The following is a 13830-nucleotide window of genomic DNA, read 5'->3' as shown; positions in this document are numbered from 1 at the left end:
TAACTCCTATTATCTGTTTATGACACCCCCCTATGCCTCATCTTCCACTCCCCTCTTCCGCCTCTCTCACCCTGTAGATACTCCTGCCCCCACACATTCCCAACCCTCCCAATGCCCTTTCCTCCCCCCACTTCTCTGCTTCCCACACTTTGCACGTAGCCCCTACCCTCAATGGGTCTGAGCTGGGTTGGGGGCAGGATTGTTTCCCACCAAAGCCTGTGCTGAGCCATGGGTGGGGGAGGGGATAAAGAGGGGTCAGGGCATCCCCATGGTCATGGAGAGGGTTCAGCCTGAAATACACATGGGGGGACTCCAAATCGCCCTTTCTCTGTCACTGTCCTGCCCCAGCCTCCCCATAGCTTCTGCCCCCTCAGTCTCAGCCCCCTGCCCCTCCCCCCACATTCTTCTTTCCTCCCTCCCCCTGCCCCACACACTGCCTATTCTATAATGTCCCCCTCAGCTTCCCTCTCTGAAACACAAAGCAAGCGCCGGCTCTGGGCAGACTTCCCCTTTAGTGGATTTACTGGCTGTTCCTTTAAGAACTCAGGATCTACATTTATCTCTTCATGCCCCCCTCATGGGGACTGGAAACCACAACCCCTCCCAGCCCCCCATCCCATCTCTCTGCCACGTCACTTGGCTAAGAATAGATTCTGCAGTGACACTACCTGGGAAGGAGGTTGGCCAGGTCCCTCCACCCTCATGCACCAGAGAGAGGGTCGCTCCTTTGGGGGATACGGGAAGAGAGCCCTCCTCTGCCCTAAGCTGCTGCTCCAGGGAGGCTAGACGGGCCTGCTGGAAAAGGTCAGAGCAGCCTGGGCACCTCTTGACACCTCCTGAGGTTGCCCCGTTCCCAGCGGGTCCCTGGTCTGGGCAGCTGCCATATGGGGCTGGGAGGTGATGGGTGGGAGGACCAGGCAGCTGCAAGAGGGGATGTGGTTTGCTGGGCATTGCAGGGATCTAGCTTTGCTCTGAGCACGGTAAATTTGTCCTGCAGATTGCAGAGAAACCATCTGATGGGGAAGAAAGAGGCCGAGCACATCACGGGTTTCCTGGGGCTGCAGGCCCCAGCGCAGTTCCTCATTTTGCTTGCACTCAGGCCTCAGGCTGGGTGGAGATGGGCACCAGGGCATTAGTGGTGGCGCTGAGGGGCCCCCACTGCTCCATCATGGCATCTGCTCTCACCATCCTCCTCCTTGGTGAGTATCAGAGACAGCCAGGCCATGTGCCCATGTGGGGGAAACTCAGACCAGGGTGTGAGCCCCTGGGGGGGGATCTGAGACCAGGGCGTGTGCCCATCAGGGAGATCTGAGACCCGGGCATGTGCCCATGTGGGGGATCTGAGACCAGGGTCCAGTCACTCTGGGATCTGGTCTCTAACAAGTTGTCTCCTTTTCAGGCTGCTGGCTGGCTGGGAAGAGCAGGGTGTCGGGACATGAGTATCTGTGGGGAATGGAGCAGCTGGGGAAATTTCCACATTAAGGATGAAGGATGGGGGTGAGAGTGAGGGGCGCCAATCCCCCAAAGGGATGATCCTGTCAAATATGTGCTCCCCAGAGGTGCAGACTGAGACCTCGCCCTACTCATTACAGGGATGGGAACCTGTTGGAACAACTGGGGGATTTTGTAAATATGCTTTGTTGGGGGGCCTGTCCTTGGTGCTGCTTGCTCAAATGACCCCAATTTAGGAACCTCATGTCACAGAGTGTGGGGGAGTCAGGGCCTTGCTGTGACAGATTTATGTTACTAATCTGCCTGAGGCATCAAGTGATCAGGCTGAGGCCACAAGATCATTAGGGGAGGATATGAAGGAGCACACCAAGTGACTAAATTTTAAAGTTTTATTAGTAAAATAACAGCGGTGAGTGCAGGGTGCTCCCCATGTCACTGAGAGGAAGTAAGAAAGCATTAGTGCCCATGCCCTAACCCACTTTCATACTCACTCACGCACAGCCCAAGCCACGGTGTAATGTAAGAAGAAGAGGGGGAAGAGTGGATGAGAATTTTCCAGGGTCCAATGCTGATCTTCCATTTGCTTCAGCTCTCAGGAGGGTTTTTAAGTCCTGGGGTCTTTTGGGGGGGTGTTTTGTTCAGGGACCTCTGTCTCCCGTGCTCTTTGTACCAGTCCAAACCAGCTTTCTACGGCTTCCTCAACTTTTCCAAAACACACCGGCTTCAGGGACGCGAGACTGTTGTTTTCTCACTCACTGGCCTTCGCTGTCTCACTGGTTTTCGCAGCCCCTACAGTTCTGTTCAGCTGAATCCTCCGTTCTCATGGCTGGACTGGATTCGAATCCAGGCCCCCGTCTTTCTTGGCAGGAAGCCGAGAGTCAGTTATGTGCTGTGGTGCTGGGCTGGAGTCAGCATTTTATCTTCGGACCTAGCTGGAACGTCAAGTTAACCCATTCCCTTCTCCCTTCCTCCCTCTATGGCCTTTGGTACCCTGCAAAGGAAACTTTCATTCCACATTCACACCTTCAACCCTTCTCACAATGCACTTCACTATGTATACAAATGCTAGCAACATACAATGCTAAACAGCTTACCCAGGGGTCCCCATGGGGGGACAGTTATAGTGTGACACTACACCCACCTCCCAGTTCCTGTGATTCACCATGACTCTCAGCCAGACAGTAAAACAGAAGGTTTATTAAAACAGGAACACAGTTTAAAACAGAGCTATAGGTACAGAGAACAGGACCCCTCAGTTGGGTCCATCTTGGGGGATGGGGAGCCCAGACCCGGGTTTTGTGCCTCCACCCGGCCGTCTCCCCAGCCAGTTCTAAACTGAAACACCCTCCAGCTGTCTCACCCAGCCACACTTACTGGCCCCTCCTCCAGCCTTTGCTCAGTTTCCTGGGCAGAAGGTGTCACCTGGCACCAACCCTGCTCCTGGGCTTAAGTTACTGCTGGCTCTCAAGTATCATCCCTCAGTGAAGTCACACCCTTATATCCCACCATCATCTAGTATTGGTGCAGACAGTAAACTGGTAAAACATTGCCAGATTAATACTCCCCACTCCGTCACACCCCGCAGGATAGATCCCAATTCACTGCATGACTGAGATGGGGGCAGGGAGGGTTCTGATCTCAGCTCTTTGGGGTCAGTCCGGAGTCACCCCTGACTGTAGCAGGGGCAGGGCTGAATTTACCCTGGAGAATTGAAGGAATCAGAGACTGGAAATTTCCTTTCTGCCTCCTGTGTCTCACCTCGGCTGTGAGCCTCGGGGCCGGACTGCACTCCAGGGACGGGCAGGGGGTTAAACGCTGGAGCGACAGATGGGCAGAGGATTGAATCAGACGGATGTGGTTTGTGTCACCCCCACTCACTGCCTGTTTGTTTGGGCCTCCAGAGGGGTCCTATCCCAAACCCTCCATCTCCATCAGCCCCAGGGGGTGATTGCCGTGGGGGGAAACGTCACCATCCGGTATCACCATCAGCTCCTGGACATGAGGATCCTCCTCTACAAGAATGAAGACGAGAATTATCTGAATTACACAGACCCTGCTGGCTCTGAGGCTGAATTTCCCATCACCAGCGCCAGATGGGAACACGGGGGCACCTACATGTGTTGTTATATCTACAGTTCAAGAGGAACTGCCTACTCTGAGCCCAGCGACCCTGTGCAGATCACTGTAGCAGGTGAGGGGCCCAGTCCAGCACCTCGGCCCCCAGCCCCCGACCCAGCCAGGCCCCAGGGGGTCTCTGTGAGCCCCGGTGCCCAGCCGATGGGATGTCCAGTCCAGCCAGTGAAGATTGGGTAGAGGTGGGATATCTCGGCCCCGTGGTGCCTTGGTGCTCTAAATCCCAGGGGAGACCCTGACCCTGTCTCTGCCCCGTCGCTGATGCGCCATGCTGGGGACGGGGTGTAGTGGCCATGCCAGGGTCTGTCTCACACCCCGTCTCCCTCCCATCGCAGAGCTCAGCTCCCCCAAACCCTCCAGCTCCCTCAGCCCCAGTGGGCTGGGGGGTTGCTCTGGGGGGAGCCGTGACTGTCCAGTGTCAGGGTCAGGGCTGGGGTCTGGAGTTTGCTCTGTACAAGGCTGGGACCAGGAACGCAGCAACGCAGGGCGGGGACTCAGCTGGGGTCAAATTTCCCATCCCCAAAGTGAGCCAGGCAGAGGGAGGCAGTAACACCTGCTATTATCCCCCTGACACATGGTCAGAGCCCAGCGACCCCATGGAGCTGGTGGTAGGGAGTGAGGGACCTGGCTCAGCATCTTCATCCCAGCCCCAGGCCCAAATGGACCCTTGGCCCAGCAGAAGGGACACCCGGCCGGGTAACAGGGAAGGAGTCACTGGGGGGTTCCCCAGCCAGGAGGGAGAAGCAGCTGATGGAGATTCAGGGCTGAGGGAGGGGGACTCCTGTTCCCAGTGGGAGCTGCAGAGCAGGGGGGCCTTTCCCAGGAAACACATCAGTTACAGGGTGATGGACGGAGCTGAAGGTTATAAACCTCAGTGTATAGTAGACTTGCACAGTCCCCTACAAGTAAGTGGTGGGGCTGTGCACAGAACCCAGGAGTCCTGGCCCTCATCCTCCCTGCTCTAACCACTACACCCCGCTCCCCTTCCAGTGCCGGGGACAGAACCCAGTACTCCTGGCTCCCAGCCCTCCCAGCAGAGAAGCCAGGGAGTGAATGGACCCTGGAGACTGGCCTGGCGGGGAGCAGAGCTCTGGGCACCCAGGGGCTGGGGTTTCTCCATGTCTCATGCTGTTAGCCCAGGGTTCACAAGAAACTCTGGCCCCTGTGGAAATGAATCCAGGAGCCCATCCCCAGGGCCGCTGGGTCTGACCCACCCCTGAGGCCGCGTGATGAGGACGGGCCCCAGAAGTGAGCGACAGGGCCCATGTCTCACGGCCTGTCTGCTTCCCACTGCAGAGCCCAGCTACCCCAAACCCAGCATCTCCCTGCTGAGCCCCAGCGGGGGGTCTCCCCGGGGAAGCCATGACCATCCGGTGTTGGGGCATGTGGTTCGTGCTGAATAAAGAGGGACGCCATTTCCCACCTGTGGATTCGGATGGGTTTGGGGCTGAGTTTTCCGTCGGCAATGTGCGCCGGGAGCACGGCAGGAGCTACAGCTGCTCCTATCACAGCAGATCAGAGCCGTTCACCGTGTTGGACCCCAGCGACCCTGTGGAACTGGTGGTGAGAGGTGAGGGGCCCGGCTCGGCATCCCCATTCCCAGCCCCACCCCCTGCCAGACCCTCATGGGGGTCTCTGCATCAATGGGATGCTCAGAGCCAGGCTCTGCCCTGAGCCCTGACCCAGCAGAGGGGACGCCTGGCCGTGGAGCAAGGATGGAGTCACAGGGTTCCCCAGCCGGGGGGGAGCAGCAGCCCCTGGAGACTCGGAGCAGGGAGGCTACTTTAATGCTGCCCCTTGTGCGTAGGAACCGTGAGTCACTATTTAATCCCGTGATCCCATCCCCTCTGTTCTCCAGGCCCCGCCTCAGGCAGTGCCCCGTCCGGGGCTGAATGAGGCAGGTGCTGAAGGAGAAGTGGTGTCTTGGTGGATACAGTGCTGGGCTGGGACCCAGGAGATCTGGCTCAGCTCCTGGTGCGGCCACAGACTCTGTGTGATGGGAGTACGTCAGTTTTCAAAAGCGTCCTTCATTGTGTCGAGGGGGCGAGGGGCTCAAGCTTGGGGGATCTCAGGACAAGTGCCTACAACTGAAACACCCACAGTTAGTGGAGACCTCTGCCAATGCTGGCCTCAATAGCACTGCATAAACACAGAGTGGAGAGACAGTCTCTGCTCCTGTGAGCTCACTAAGAAAAGTGAATCTGTCTGTGCCTCAGTTTCCCCCCTGTAGAATGGGGAGAAGGATGCCTTACTGCCTCCGAGGTGGCTGACTCCCTTCCTCTGTGGGGCTCAGGCCCTGCTGTGCCAGGTGCCAGAGACCAGGCCGTGGTTCACTCTGTTCTTGGGAGGGCTGGACGCAGTGAATGATGCAGGGGCTACACACGGCATATAAGGATCCCAAGAACTGGGCAGCCGTAGCTCTGTGTCTGTGGGACTGGGAGCCCATCTCATAGGGCCGGGATTTTGTGGTCAGGGGGACTCAGATCTGGAAGAGAATCTCTACCAGGGGTCCCCGGATCTGCCAGTGGCTGCGGCCGGCCAGGGAATCATTGAAGATAAGGTTTGGAAGAGACCTCAGGAGGTTCTAGTCCAGCTCCCTGCTCAAAGCAGGACCAACCCCAACTAAATCATCCCAGCCAGGGCTTTGTCAAGCTGGGCCTTAAAAACCTCTAAGGATGGAGATTCCATCTCCTCCCTGGGGAACCCATTCCAGTGCTTCATCACCCTCCTAGTGAAATAGTTTTTCCTAATATCCAACCCAGATCTCCCCCACTGCAACTTGAGACCATTGCTCCTTGTTCTGTCATCTGCCACCACTGAGAGCAGCCGAGCTCCATCCTCTTTGGAACCCCCCTTCAGGTAGTTGAAGGCTGATATCAAATCCCCCCTCACTCTTCTCCTCTGTAGCTGGAGGCCGGGGCTGGGTGGGTGCCTGGGTCTGGCTCTCACAGCCTGTCTCCTGTGCACAGATCCCAGCTTACCCAGACCCAACATCTCTCTGAGCCCCACTGCGGTCACCGCCCTAGGGGCAGACGTCACTATCCGGTGTCAGGGGCTGCATCGGGACGTGAGGTTCTTCCTGCACAAGGCTGGAGACCTGAAGCCGCAACAACACATTGACCCTGCTGGGGCCGGGGCCGAGTTCCGCATCCCAGCCATGGGCCGGCAGCAGGAAGGGAACTACAGCTGCAGCTACCGGCCCCGGTCAGAGCCCTTCGTCTCCTCGCAGCCCAGCGACCCCGTGCAGCTGGTGGTAGCAGGTGAGGGGCCTGGCTCAGTGTCCCTGCTCCCAGCTGCACCCTCAGAAGTTCGGCACCTGACGGGATGCTCAGGGCCAGGCTCTGCCCAGAGCCCTAGGACTGGCCTGGACATCGAGCAGGGACAGTGTCACTGGGGGGTTCCCCAGCCGGCAGGGAGCAGCAGCTCTTGGGGACTCAGGGCTGGATCCCTGCCCCAGGAGGAGCTGCAGAGCAGGGGCCTTTCCCAGGGGATGCTCCCCCAGCTGCCCCCGCACTGTGGACGCACAGAGGAGTCAGGGCTCAGGAGCTGCCGAGCTGGCCCCTCCCCCAGCCACAAACCCCCCTCCCCAGACTGACAGTGACGATCGATGCTGAGTCACGGGCTGAGGTGGATTAAGGTTTCCTGGGACCCTGGGCCAGAGCAAGGGGGATCCCTCCCCCCCCTTCCACCTGCGTCCCTCTCCTGTTCCGCCTCCTTGGCCTGTGGCCCTGCTCACGGCCCCACCCCTTTCTACCCCTTCCCGGGGCCCCGCCCCTATTCCACCCACGGCCCCACCCCATTCTGTCCCCACACTGCAGCCCCACAACCCATTCGCTACTTTCTCCCCCCCACTGCAGCCCCAAGACCGGAGAAGCTCTGTCCCCACCCCTAGGCCCCGAGGTGCAGCGGGGAGTGAGAGTCCCCAGCCCTGTGATGTTGCAAGGGGAACAGTGCCGATGAGTAGGGGCAAGATTGTAAATACTGCCACCATTTTCCACAGGCAGGGGTTATAGAAGCCAATATCTCACTCCTGAGGTGTAGGGTGCAAGGATGTAAGGGTGCATCTCCTGAATACATGTGGCTTCAGACCCGGTCCCTATGCTGCTCGCCTGTATGCCGCTTTGGTGCCTGCACAAGCGATTGATGAGCAGTGCTGGAAAGTTTCCTACAATGAGGGAAGGAACAAAGCAGCTCTGCCAAGGAACCTTTGGCAGAGGATTGACGAATACCTCCCAGAAAGTTTCCTAGGGATCTCTCTGGAGATTCCCGTGAAAAATGCGTATCAACACCCTGTTCCACCGCACTGCTTAGCTGCACAGGGAATGTGGAGCACATGCAAACACAGCTAGTCTTGTACATTTCTATCCCAGTGTGCCCATGGAGAGGTGGCTGGGGCAGAGCAAGGAGAGGCCGAGGGGACCTAGAAGCCAATTGCATTTTCTCTCCATCAGCTGGGGAAGGAGAAATCAGTTCAGTGGGGAATGATCACAAGTGAATCAGAGTTCGCTGGTGTAGCAGGAACTGCTGGGTGAGGACATCAGGAAACAGAATCCACAGCTTCTATTGATAATGTTTTCCAGTGTTTAATCACCCTCACTGTTAAAAATTGGTGCCTGGCTTCTAATCTGAATGTCTCTGGCTTCAGCTGGCAGCCATTGGTTCTTGTTCTGCCTTTCACGGCGAGATTAACAAGCACTTTGGGACTCATTATTTTCTCTCCAGGAAGGTCCTACTCCACCGTCATCAAATCACCTCTCAGTCATCTTCCACAGCGAAATGAGATTGAGCCCCTGAAATATCTCACTTTAAGCCATATTCTCGAGCTCTCAGATGATTTTTATGGCTCTTTATGCACCCCCTCCAATTTTTCATCATCCTTTTTACAACACGGACACCAGAACTGTACAGAGTGTTCCAGTCACTGTCTTACCAGTGCTACAGGGACCCAGAGATGCAGCAGCTACTTGTGGCTGCCGTGTACTCATCCGGGGGGAGATACTGGCTAGATGGGACCATGGGGGCTCGGGGATGGAGGGCACTGGGCTGAAGGGGGGGGGGCATTAAGTAGATAGATGTGTATAGAGGGGTGCTCTGGATTTAGGTCCTCGGGCAGCTTCAGTCATAGCTCCCAGGAATCTCTGGGATCTGGGTGAGGTTCCTCTGGCTAGGTTTTCTCCCAGGGCCCTGTCCCTGGGACCGTGCGGCGAGGACAGGGCGCAGTGACTGTGCTGGGGTCTGTCTCACGGCCTGTCCCCTTCTCACTGCAGAGCTCATCTACCCCAAACCCTTCATCTCCCTGAGCACCTGAACGTGCTGGGGACGTGGCTGAGTTTCCCACTCGGAACATGAGCCAGAGAGACACAGGAAGTTACAGCTGCAGATGAAGCACCAAATCAGACCCACCCGTCTGGTCAGAGCCCAGCAACCTGGTGGAGCTGGTGGTAGCAGGCTAGGGCCCAGCTTGGTATCCCCATTCCCAGTCCCACAACCAGCTGGACCCTCAGGGGATCTCGGCGCTCAGAGCCAGGCTCTGCCCTGGGCCCAGCAGAACGGACACCTGGCTGGGGAGTGGGGATGGAGTCACTGGGGGGTTCCCAGCTGGGATAAGGAGCAGCTGCTGGAGATTCAGGGCTTAGGGAGGGAGGATTCCTTGAAAACAGCCATGAAACAGCTGTGGTGGGGAGAACCCCAAGGATTCCTGGGCAGCTGAAGTAGGGTGAGAAAAAAAACAGATGGGACATCAGGCAGCAGCTCCCTGCAGCCTGGCGCGCTCCTGGCAGAAACGGCTGGTAGAGTTTGGAGGGAGGCTGCCCAGCGTCGGGAGAGAGACACCAGCAGCCAGCGAGGTAACTACCGGCACCAGAAATGAAGGGACCCAGTGAGCAGGAGCCAGTGGAAAGAGACCTGGTGCTGAGCTGTGTCATCAGAAAGACGCCAGGCACAGAGCTGGCAGGGAGAAAGTCCCGTTGAGAAGGGACAGAGATGGCATGAAGGACTAGCTGTCTTGATTTGAGCTGGAACTCAGAACTAGGATGACCAGATACCAAGGGTGAGAAGTCGGGACAGAGAGTGGAGGGTTTTAGGTGTGTATATAAGACAAATCCTGAATACTGGCACTGTCCCTATAAAATGGGGGCATCTGGTCACCGTACTCAGAGCAGCCAACAGACAGCGCAAGAGAACAAAAGAACAGCCATACCGGGTCAGACCAAAGTTCCATCTAGCCCAGTATCTGTCTACCGACAGTGGCCAAGTGCCCCAGAGGGATTGAACCTAATAGGCAATGATCAAGTGATCTCTCTCCTGCCATCCACCTCCATCCTCTGACAAACAGAGGCTAGGGATACCAATCCTTACCTGTCCTGGCTAATAGCCATTAATGGACTTACCCACCATGAATTTATCCAGTTCTCTTTTAAACGCTATTATAGTCCTGGCCTTCACAACCTCCTCAGGCAAGGAGTTCCACAAGTTGACTGTGCGCTGTGTGAAGAAGAGCTTCCTTTTATTTGTTTTAAACTTGCTGCCCATTAATTTCATTTGGTGACCCCTAGTTCTTGTGTTATGGGAATAAGTAAATAACTTTTCCTTATCCACTTTCTCCACATCACTCATGATTTTATAGACCTCTATCAAATCCCGCCTTAGTCTCCGCTTTTCCAAGCTGAAGAGTCCTAGCCTCTTTAATCTCTCTCTCATATGGGACCCTCTCCAAACCCCTGATCATTTTAGTTGCCCTTTTCTGAACCTTTTCTAGTGCCAGTATATCTTTTTGAGGTGAGGAGACCACATCTGTACACAGTATTCGAGATGTGGGCGTACCATGGATTTATATAAGGGCAATAATATATTCTCAGTCTTATTCTCTATCCCCTTTTTAATGATTCCTAACATCCTGTTTGCTTTTTTGACCGCCTCTGCACACTGCATGGACATCTTCAGAGAACTGTCCATGATGACTCCAAGATCTTTTTCCTGATTGGTTGTAGCTAAATTAGCCCCCATCATATTGTATGGCTCAAACTGCAGCGAACTGGCCTAAGAAATTTCCCTGCAAATTCGGGACATACAGAGGCTGCAATCAGAGCAGGCGTGAAGGGACCGTGGCGTGGTGGGTTCTGGCCTAATGCCTTGGACGTTCGAACTCCAGCTCCTGGTGCTCCACGAATGTAAATTGTTGCCCATGAAATGGGTTAATTCAGCCAATGGTTGTTACTGTTCAGGCAGCTCAGCAATAGTTCCCAGTGTGACCCTACCCAGCAGTTTGCTACACCAGCGAACTCTGATTCACTTGTGATCATTCCCCATCGAACTGATATCTCCTTCCCTAGCTGATGGAGAGAAAACACAATTGGCGTCTAGGTCCCCTCGGCCTCTCCTTGCCCTGCCCCAGCCACCCCTCCATGGGCTCCTGGCAGATGGATCCGTGCCGTTGCCCTGCTGAGGGGTGGGGGACCCCATGTCTCTTGTGTCACTAGCCCAGCTATCTTGGTATTGGATCCAGGGGAAAAGCATCCAGGAGACTCTCCCTGTAGGCCCCTGTATCAGCCTCTTCACTGGGGCTGGGCTGTAGGGACGGGGCACAGTGACCGTGTTGGGGTCTGTGTCTCACGGCCTGTCTCCTCCTGCCTGCAGAGCTCAGCTACTCCAAACCCAGCATCTCCCTGCTCCCCAGTGGGCAGGTCGCCCTGGAGGGAGCCATGACCATCTGGTGTGAGTGTTGGGGAGAGAGATTCCTTCTGAGGGACTTGGGGGAATATTTTGGGGAAACAGGAACTCCAAGTGGTCTTTTTCCTGAATCTTTGCCTAAATCACTCGGTGGTGGCAACGATACCATCCAAGGATAAGGAAAGGATTTGTGCTTTGGGGAAGTTTTAACCTAAGCTGGTAGAAATAAACTTAGGGGGTCTTTTATGTGGGTCCCCACATCTGTACCCCAGAATTCAGAGTGGGAAGGGAATCCTGACATCTTCATTAGTCAACTTTTGAAGTCTTTCCTTTTTCCAGTAGTTTGTCAATGGATAGCTCTCAGATTGATCCAAATGTAGCTTCTATTGCTGGACAAAGATCTACTAGTCTTGTAACAGATGCCTGGATGGCCTTGTTTAATGACCCAAGTGTTTTCAACAGTAGACTTACAAGAGAGAGAATGGCAATATTCTTCTCTGAACGTAGTAGCAAAAGTCATCCACCAGTCTCACTACTTAGATCCATCCCATCTTGGTAGATACTTTCCAAAGCCAGTAATAACGGCTGGAGTAATTTTAAGACAACAGCCAAGGATTGCTCATGAGAAAGCCAGAGGGTTTTCCCAGGTTGGACTAATCTGAACTTCAGTCCCAATGTATGTTCTATGTTTTCCAAGATATTCAGTCTTTTTGGACTCTTGCTGAAAAAAGAATATAACGAAGACATTAAATTTATAGCTTTTAAAATGTCTTTTGAAGAGTCTGCAGCTCGTACTAGCGCTAGTTGGAGTAGATGGCCTCTGCAGTGCGTATAGGAGAGGTTAGGGTTACACTTTTCTCTGAGCAAAGCTTGTGCTCCACCATGTCTTCCAGAGAAGTTTGCAGCTCCAGCAAATGCACAAGCAACCATCTCTTTGGGTTCCAATTGACAAGCTTTTAACTCTTCTAAGATGTGGGTTGTCACAGATGCAGCCGATGTGTCTTCTATAACTTGAACATCTAGAAATGCATCTACTGACCTACCACGGACATCAAGATAACATACACGGTGACTTAATACTTGATGCCTGTTTGCATTGGTGCATTCATCAGCCATGTATGCAAATGTTTTGAATGTGGTGAGAGAGTTCTTCACTTTTTCAGCTGTTGAGTCTTTCACGGCTGCTTGACATGCGTCTAGCCAGTCAGCTGAGTTTCTTGCAGAAAGATAGTGAGCATTTGCTGGTCTTGTTCAGAACCAGTGTTCAACGTCAGGATGAACAAGTGACAATGCACTTAACATTGGCCTCCAGTTTGTAGCGTGTGGTATCTCCTGCTTAAATAGAAAGTAGGATGCCACAGCCATGTTTGTTCTCATGAACTGTGTTGTGTCTCCAGCATTCTTAACAGCCTCATTAACACTCACCAGTGTTGTCCTTGGTCAGTGGAGACTCAGAGTCTAGAGCTGCTTTCACATGAGTTCACCTCCCAGGTGGGGGACAAGAAGGCACCTTGCTCTTTCCTCCAGCTGCTCTCTCTTCGCTCTGGCCACTGCTCTTTGTTGAGCCACCGTTCACTGCAACACTCTGTTGCCAATTGCCCTACGCGGTCACCTTCTGCTGCCACCTGCCTCTGTGATCTCTGCAAGTTGGTCTCTTGAGTTTCCACCAGCTCTCAGTGATTTCAGCTCTCAGTGGGGGAACCTCACTGCTAGTACAGGCTGGGCCGTCTCTTCCACAGAAACACTGCCCCACAGCAGGTCTAAGCCCTTAGACCTGATTATCAGTGATTTCAGCTGCAGTGGCACTTGACAAAACAAACGACTCTCTATGGAACTGTCACGGAGTCACCGGGCGATGCTCTGGAACTGCTCCCCACCAAGCCAGTCAGGACTTTGGGGAGCCTCCTCTCCCTTGGAGCAGACTTGTTCAGGGCAAGAAGCTCACACAGCTTCACCTCCTGGGTCTCTCCTTGGAGCATTCAGCATCCTCTGCCCCTCCGTGCGCTTCCCACAGCGAGTCCACCTCAGTGGGGTCCTGGGGAAGCCACCGGGTTCTGCACCCCCACTTTGCGGTCAGACGTGACTCTCAGCCAGCCAGTAAACAGAGGTTTATTCGATGACAGGAACAGGGTCTAAAACAGAGCTTGTAGATACAGCGAACCGGACCCCTCGGCTGGGTCCATTCTGGGGGGCAGTGAGCCAGACCCCCAGGTCTGCCCTCCACCCTTGACCCCAGCCAGCTCCAGACTAACAACCCCTCCCAGCCCCTCCTCTCTCCTCAGCCCCTTTCCTGGGCCAGGAGGTCACCTGATCCCTTTGTCTCCAACACCTTCAGCTGGCACCTTTGCAGGGGAGGGGCCCAGGCCATCAGTTGCTAGGAAACAGAGTGTCAGGCATTTAGGTGCACTGGCCCTTTGCTCTGCCAGATACTTAAGAATTGCCATGGGGACACTGAGGCACCAATACAGTATTCAGAGAAAACATTAAGAACATTCCCAGTTCATCACAGGAACCTAATCAGCTCTGTCTTTAAACAATGGAGAGGGGCAGGTCAAATAGTACTTGTGACTCACAGAC

The 13830-nt window shown here is 54.8% G+C and overlaps 1 protein-coding gene across 1 annotated transcript in view; it reads left to right on the top strand.

Moving 5' to 3' along the window:
• The first annotated feature begins 3556 nt into the window (after window positions 1–3556).
• Window positions 3557–13830, top strand: part of LOC115641558 (immunoglobulin superfamily member 1-like) — a 69645-nt gene continuing 59371 nt past the window's right edge. Inside the window, exons 1-3 of the mRNA XM_030544811.1 lie at window positions 3557–3643; window positions 4882–5155; window positions 6555–6845. Coding sequence (XP_030400671.1) covers window positions 4948–5155; window positions 6555–6845 — 499 coding nt within the window. The 5' untranslated portion in view covers window positions 3557–3643; window positions 4882–4947. The remainder of the gene's footprint in view (window positions 3644–4881; window positions 5156–6554; window positions 6846–13830) is intronic.

Source organism: Gopherus evgoodei, unplaced genomic scaffold (assembly GCF_007399415.2).
Source record: "Gopherus evgoodei ecotype Sinaloan lineage unplaced genomic scaffold, rGopEvg1_v1.p scaffold_35_arrow_ctg1, whole genome shotgun sequence".
In the NCBI taxonomy this organism is placed as follows: Eukaryota; Metazoa; Chordata; order Testudines; family Testudinidae; genus Gopherus; species Gopherus evgoodei.
The sequence above is the reverse complement of the archived record's forward strand: the minus strand, read 5'-3'. Positions and strand labels throughout refer to the sequence as shown.